We start from the raw sequence: 7,272 nt of genomic DNA, 5'->3' as shown, positions 1-7,272 counted from the left end.
CAGATTTCTTCAAAGCATGAGAAGCTTCCCAGGAGAGAATTTAGTCCCTCACTGAGCCCCGCATCAGCTCCTCTGCCCTGAGCTTCTCCCACATATGAAGGAGCAGTTCCTGGCCTGAGGGGGCTAAGCCTCCCCACTTTGAGAAGCTCACGAGTGCAGGAAGGCAGGGAGGAGAACCCCCATCTTACACTTACATGTCGCATCTCCAAGCCCCACTTTATAAAGTGATGCTCTGTCATCTGGGATGCCTTAGTAACAGCAAGTATATGATTCCAGTGGTCTCCCTGTCGGTCTCCTTGCTTCCAGGCTTCCCACATCCTGTTCGATGTTCCTCACCACTATCAGAGTGAACCTTCTTCAGTGGCCCTGTCCTTGTCTCTCTCCTGCCTGAAGGCCTTCACTGGCTCCATGTCATCCGTAAGTCAAAGTTCAAGCTTCTTCTTATGACCCCAGTTGTCTCTCTAGCCCCATGCCCTTCCCACTCCTGTCACACACTTTATATTCCAACACCACCAAATGGCCCTCCATGCTGTCTTATGCCCCTTTACTTTTGAATATGCTAATCCTTCTCCCTGGAACTTTTTACCATTATTTCATCTCTGTACTTCCTTGAATGGTGCATATGCCCATCACACTCTATTGTAATTTATTTGCTCTGGTCTGTCTTTCTCATCAGATTGTGTGCTGCTGGAGTACAGACTATGAGTTAGTCATCTTTGTGGCCCAGTCCTTGTACAGTGCCTGGTACCTAGGAGGCCCTCAATGTGCATTTATGGTATGAATGCATGTGTGGATCGATAAGGGTTGAAAGGAGTCTTATAAGAGATCTGGAGTAGCACTGGGACAGTGGAGTTAAAATGTCTGTGTAACAGGCCCGTGGAGAAGACAAACGGCCTCTTCCTGAGAGCTCGGAACTTTGCAGAGAGTCTGAGGCCAGACAAGGTGTCTGAACCAGGAATGGGGAACTTTGGGATGATAAGACCACCTCTTCTGGTACTCACTTCCCGTTTTTTTCTGCATAAAGTCCTTGGGGAGCCAGCCGGCTGGAAGCACCTGTGCTGCAGGGGTGAGCGTGCGGGATGAAGGCTGCTGAGAGTGAGGTCCCAGATGCACACTTCACCGTGGATAAGCAGAACATCTCCCTCTGGCCCCGAGGCAAGCACCAGCCTCTGCTCAGAATCTGCTTGCTGTGGTGTGTTCTGCTGTTGGCAGGTCCTACAACAAACGTTCTCTTCTTCTTCTGACAGAGCCTCCTCCCAAGACGGACCTGTGCCTGGTTCTGAGGAAGCCTCTCATGGTCCGGGCTGCAGTCATCATCCTGATGCTGGGCCTCGCGGCCTCCATCCTGCTGCAGGCCACTCTCTGTAAGTCCTCGGGTTTTATCGTCCCAGCTTGGTTCTTCTCCACCGTCAACTCCCTAAACATCCAGACCCTGTCCTTCCTGCTGTCCAGTTGTGTCTCCCACCTCTGGCTTTTTCAGTTGTCTCATTTCTCCTCTTTCTAGGTACAGCCACGGGGTCCCCTGTCCCCAGGAAGGTGAGCTGCTGCTCTCTCCTTCCCGATTCTGAGGAGATTTTCCTGATTGGGATCAGCACTTGCATGCTTAGGCTCAAGGATGTGCTCTTTTGTCCCCAGAAAACATTCACCCATTTCTTCATCCCATGTCATCCCCACCCCCGGAGCTATGTCCCTTTTATTTGGAGCCCGTGGGCAGCTGTTAGCAGTGAGCAGAATGTTTCCTGACCCCACAAAAGAAGGACTTCCAATCTTATCCTCAGCCCCAACTGACTAGTTGGAGAAGCTGCCAATGAGCGGACAGATCTTGTGGTTCACCATCCTTACCAGGACCCCTTCATGCTCTCTTCGTTCTTCTTCCCATCCCTGCCGAGGTCCCATCAAAGGAGACTCCCTCCTTGTCCACCAGATGTGTGACTTATCTTTCCTCCTCTTCTGCTTTGTCCAGCCCCTCCTGTTCTCTGCTAGCAGAGCCTTCTTCCTCCCACCAGGTCTCCAGAAAGCAGGGGGGAGGGAACATCTGTCTTCTCCCTTCAAGGCTTTGGGACATATTTGGTCTCAGATGTAGAGCCTCTGAGCAGAGTTTCCTCTTGGGTTGTCGTCAGTCTCCTACCTGGCACCCAAGCCTGTGATCTGAGCAGAGTGTGACAGTGGATGGGATGAGGGAAGGGGAGAAATGGTTTCATAATTCCTTCTTTCCATATTCTCTGGAGAAGTCACTTTCAGGTCGGAAGTCTGTATTATTGGCTCCCATCCTGGCCACAAGGGGCCTGTGGGCAGATGTGGGATGGGTGCTGCCCTAGCTGATGCCACTGCAGGGGCCTCCAAAAGGAGAGAGCTGGGAAGCAAGTGATGGAGCCCCTGGGGATGCAGCAAGGGGGTAACTAGGGCATCCTTTGTGCTCTGAACACACAGAGAAAATTTAGGACAGGGTGCCAATCCCCACTTCAGCTTGCCTGTGAGGTCCTCCAGTGGTCTGTATTTTATCAGTCTTTGCATTATCTGAGTTCCTGGCCGGCGCTAGGTTCCCATCGCATGTGTGTTGAATGAATATGTCACAAATGAATGGAGGGTGAGCAACAGGTCTTTGGGAGCTTGAGCCTCTCTCTTCCTTTCCCCTCCTTTTATCACCCTGACAACACTCCCAGGCCCTGGGAATCCCTTCAGCTGACCTCTTGACTTTCTCAAATCCAGATCCCTGGTTTATGCGCACAATATCAGATGTAAAGACCAATGCCCAGTTGCTGAAAGGCAGTGTGGACAACATCAGCACTCTGGGTTCTGAGATTAAGAGGAACAGAGGCAGCGTGGAGGCAACCAGCCTTCAGGTCCGGATGGTAAATGCCAGCCTGGCTCATGTGCATTCTCAGATCGGGAAGTTGGAAGCTGGTGTGAGGGATGCCGCTGCCCAGATCCAGATGCTAACAAGAAGATGGGAGGAGGTCAATGACTTAAATGCCCAGATCCCAGCACTAAAAAGAGATCTGGGTAAAGCCAGCTCTTTAAATGCAAAGATCCAGGGACTCCAGAGCGATTTGGAGAACATCAGCAAATTGCTCAGACGGCAAAGTAAGTGACTCAGAAAAGAACATTGCAAGCTGACCAGTGGCCCGTGGGGCCTTGCCAGCCATAGGGATGAGGTCATCAGGCTGGTGTGTGCGGAAGGAAGGGGAAGAGGAGCCAGGCAGGCGTGGTTGGACAGTTAAGAAGCAAGGGCTCAGCCGTGGGCTTGGAGGACTTAGGGGCTGGAGAGAAGCGACCGGGCACCAGCATGGGCTCTCACACCAAGGCACAGAATGTGAAGGCATTAGGGAGTCTCTGTCTTGGCCCAAACCTAGCTATTTATCTGTTGAGTTCCTTCCCCAAAGCTGGGGGGCTCAGCCCCTTGTGATGGTCAACAAAGAATTGCTTCCCTCTTTGGGGAGAGACAGATTCATAATCAATGTCTCTAACTCTCCCCTCTCTGAGCCTGGACACTCTACCACTCTCAGCCAGAACTTCAGCAGGTAGGACAGTGTCCCTGAGCCCTTACACAAGAACCCCCGGACTCCAGAGCCCAGCCCTACCCACTGCTGTCTCTGAGATCCCACTCAAGAGCCACCGGCAGGCAGCACCCAAAGGAAACAGGAACCCCAGTGTTCATCTTTCACCCTTGTTCTCCAGATGACATTCTGCAGATGATTTCTCAAGGCTGGAAGTACTTCAAGGAGAACTTTTATTACTTTTCTCAAGTCCAAAAGACCTGGTACAGTGCCCAGCAGTTCTGTATGTCCAGGGATTCACAGCTGACCTCAGTGGCCTCGGAGAGTGAACAGGTGAGTGAGTGCTATTCTGACGGGCTTTCGGAAGGGGGTGTATTAACAGCTGTATCAGGCAGGATGGGCAAGAGTATGCTACAGTGACAGAAGTCCCCAAATATCGGTGACCTAACAATGGAGGATGACTTCTCCGTTACACTGCCTGTCCAGCAAAGGCCTGCAAGGGGTTCTGCCCACTGTGGTTACTCAAGGACTGATGCCAAAAGAGACTTCATCTCAGCGTGTGTTTCCACAATTGCTGAAGCAGGGAGAGAGAACGTGGCAAATTGTATGTTGGCCCTTAAGCTTCTGCCTGGAAATAACAGACATCACTTCTGCTCATATTTCATTGGCCAAAGCAAATGAAGATCTAGTCCCAGCTTCAGAGAGGGCTGGGAGGTACAATCTTTCCATGGGCCCAGAAAACAAAGGCATGAATAACATTAACATAACCCAGGAAGTCTCCTACCTGGTCAGCAGGATACTGAATGAGTCCCCTGGGAGGTGGGCTGCTAGAGCAGGTAACAGTGTGTGCTCTGGAGTCAGGGCAAGAGCCCCAACCCTGCCCCTAACTAGTCCCAGAGCCCTGGGTAGGTTACTTAACTTCATCAACTCAGCCTGCTCATCCATGAAACATACATGAGAATAGTCCCTGCTTCAGAGAAGAGCTGAGCAGATGCATGTTAAGTGCTCACTATGTTTAGTTGTCATGTTCTGGGCCCTTCTGGGGTCCCTGCTCTGGGGTTCAGCTGAGTTTTTCTTGTGCTCCAGCATCAGCTTTCTGAGGGGCCAAAAGGCCTAAGTCCTGAGTCTATAAGTTGTGGGGCAAAGATAAATCAGAATTTGGAAGATGGACTCTGGATAGGGAAGGGGCTTGAGAGAGGTCAGTGTGTGCTGTCACAGAGGACAGGTGAAGGACATCCAGAGGAACAGATGTTCCAGCTGTGAGTCGTGGCAGTGTCTCACTCCTTCCCCTTCCCTACAGGAGTTTCTGTACAAGATGGCAGGTGGACTTTTCTACTGGATTGGCCTGACCAAAGCTGGGAGTGAAGGGGACTGGTACTGGGTGGATAATACTCCATTTGACAAGGTCCAGAGTGCACGGTAAGCCCCAGAGCCTCCTTCCCGGCCTGACTTTCCCGGGCCAGGGCCAGGGCACAAAGGATGGGGGTACTACAGGGTTTGTAGTTCTTCCCTGTTCTCCTCCACTCATTGCCTGTGGGCCTGGGGACAAATCTGTGGCCTCTCCATGGCTTCTGGGGTTTGGCAGCATGACCTTCCACCAGCCTCAGCAGAGCCCCTGTTCTAAGTCTCAGGCTTTGCCATGCGGGTTTGTGTAGGGCCTTGAGAGCCGTGGGCTGGCTTGGTCCTATCCCCTTCCTCTCAGGCATGGGTGCAAAAATGTGATGATCACCCAGGGTCATAGCTGGGATTGAAGCCACTCATTTCTTCATTGGAAACAAAGTTTTGCTTTGTTTTTTCCTTTGGTAGGTTCTGGATTCCAGGTGAGCCCAACAATTATGGGAACAATGAACACTGTGCCAATATAAAGATGTCCTCACTTCAGTCATGGAACGATGCCTCCTGTGACAATAAGTTCCTTTTCATCTGTAAACGGCCCTACATCACATCAGGACCATGACAGGATTGGCCCCCAAGCTCACACACTGAGCTCCAATGCTTGTCGAACTCGAGAACATACCCCTCTTTCTTCCATTTCCAGTGTGACTTTGCACCTTCATTTTTCTGGCTTCAAAATTGTCTCAGAGGCATCCTGGAGTTCATCTGCCTTGGCTGGGAATTCTCCGACCCCATAGAGGCAGCTGGAATGGAAAGGAGACCTCGGAAAGGGAGAGGAGGGCAGAGAGGATTTAGAAGTTCCACCTGTCTCAGTAAGGTGATCAGGACCTTGGGCTTCCCTGTCCCTTCAGAGAAGCCTCAATTTTATCACATGGAAGTCGCTTCGGACCACCCAAACAATTCTGATACCAATGTTTAGGGCTTTTCTAGTTCATCCCACAGAATTCCCAGTTGCCTGCCTAGTGGGCGGTGTTCTTCTCAGTGGGAAGAGCTCTGCACTTGGTGACCCTGTCCAGGCCATGACCCCACTGCCCTCTGCCATCCACACTTCCTGTCACTTGAGCCCCTTCTTCTCTGAGATGGGGACAACTGGTTCCGGTCAGGGGCTGATGTGGAAACAAGTTTCCTTTAGAGCTGGATCAGTATCCATGCTCCTTATCACTCCACCTCACTCTGCAAACTCCGTGCTCCAGCTCTGTCTCTGCAGTCCTCCGCCCAACCCCTCTGCCTCGCCTCCTGCACATCCTCTCCAGGCTGCATTTCCTCCCTGCCCTTTAGATATAGAGGAAGTGGTCCTCTGTCCCTAGAGAGTTCACCTACAAACTGTATCGGAATGCACTACTGCCGGGTAAAGCGTGTTTTACCTCTGTGGGCATATTTTATTCCTGGATGTGCAGGTGAAAGTACCAGCAAGGCCATCTGCTCCGCTGGACATGAAGTTCTGGGGTAGCCCCACGAAGCAGCTGGGGGCTCAAAAATGACAAGGGGTAGAGAAGACCTAGAAATGCCACAAAATATAAGCAGTACTTACCTCTGGTTTTTATTTGTACTTACCCCTGGTTTTATTGAAATAAAGGAGAGTGAGCTCTGCAGTGTCACGACCCTCTCAGTGGCCTTTCCTCTCTGATGTTCACTGGGCAATCTTCTGTTGCCTGGCTTTACTCCCGAGGGGGAAATTTGGCCACATTTCTCACTCTTCACTCAGACCCCATTCATGGGTATCAAGTCCAAACCCTGATCTGGTGGCCAAGGCAGGGATCCAGGAGCTGAACCCGCTGGGAGGAGAGAAGAGGGGGAGCAGGGAGGATGTGGTGTGAGCACAGGGCTCAGCAGAGCGCCCTCCTCTCCTTAGGTCCTCATCTGGGCCCTCAATATGGTCCTGGGGACAGGACATCTTCCTTTAATGACTGTGACCAGCAGGTGGTGTTCTGGGTGCAAAGGGGTCAGGCTTAGGGCAGAGGCATGAGGAGGAACCTTGAAGAAATATGGGACAAATGGGATTTTTAAAAAAACATTTATTTATTTATTTATTTGACAAGACAGAAAGATCACAAGTAGGCAGAGAGAGAGAGAGGAGGAAGCAGGCTCCCCGCTGAGCAGAGAGCCTGATGTGGGCCTCGATCCCAGGACCCTGAGACCATGACCTGAGCTGAAGGCAGAGGCTTAACCCACTGAGCTACACAGGTGCCCCAAATGGGATTTTCAAACTATGGCAATGGGTAAGGGATGGTCAGGCAGTGGTCATGTCCATGCAGGAGCATTTGTGGGCCAGTTCCAGAGACTTGGTGAGGTCTGAGGGCATGGGGTTGTCAGGACAAAGAAGATGGGTGAGCCAGTGTGGCTGCTGTAGACAAGAAAGAATTCTACATCTTCATTAAAA

At 51.5% G+C, this 7,272-nt stretch overlaps 1 protein-coding gene across 1 annotated transcript; it reads left to right on the top strand.

The window, feature by feature from the left end:
- The first annotated feature begins 1,046 nt into the window (after positions 1–1,046).
- Positions 1,047–6,492, top strand: CD207 (CD207 molecule). Its single transcript, XM_080814022.1, has 6 exons — positions 1,047–1,155; positions 1,248–1,364; positions 2,710–3,084; positions 3,679–3,830; positions 4,798–4,916; positions 5,304–6,492. Exons 1-6 carry the CDS (start codon positions 1,080–1,082, stop codon positions 5,452–5,454), a joined length of 990 nt encoding a protein of 329 aa, XP_080670148.1. The 5' UTR covers positions 1,047–1,079; the 3' UTR covers positions 5,455–6,492.
- The last annotated feature ends 780 nt before the right edge of the window (positions 6,493–7,272 follow it).

The sequence above is a fragment of the Martes martes genome, assembly GCF_963455335.1.
Source record: "Martes martes genome assembly, chromosome: 9".
Classification (NCBI taxonomy): domain Eukaryota; kingdom Metazoa; phylum Chordata; class Mammalia; order Carnivora; family Mustelidae; genus Martes; species Martes martes.
Note: the sequence above shows the minus strand (reverse complement) of the source record. Positions and strands in the feature narration are given on the sequence as shown.

Coding starts and splice junctions, on each gene's coding strand:
- CD207 (XM_080814022.1), top strand. CDS start 1,080: ATGAAGGCTGCTGAGAGTGAGGTCCCAGATGCACACTTCACCGTGGAT. Junction 1,365..2,709: donor CCTGCTGCAGGCCACTCTCT/GTAAGTCCTCGG, acceptor TCTCAAATCCAG/ATCCCTGGTTTATGCGCACA. Junction 3,085..3,678: donor CAAATTGCTCAGACGGCAAA/GTAAGTGACTCA, acceptor CTTGTTCTCCAG/ATGACATTCTGCAGATGATT.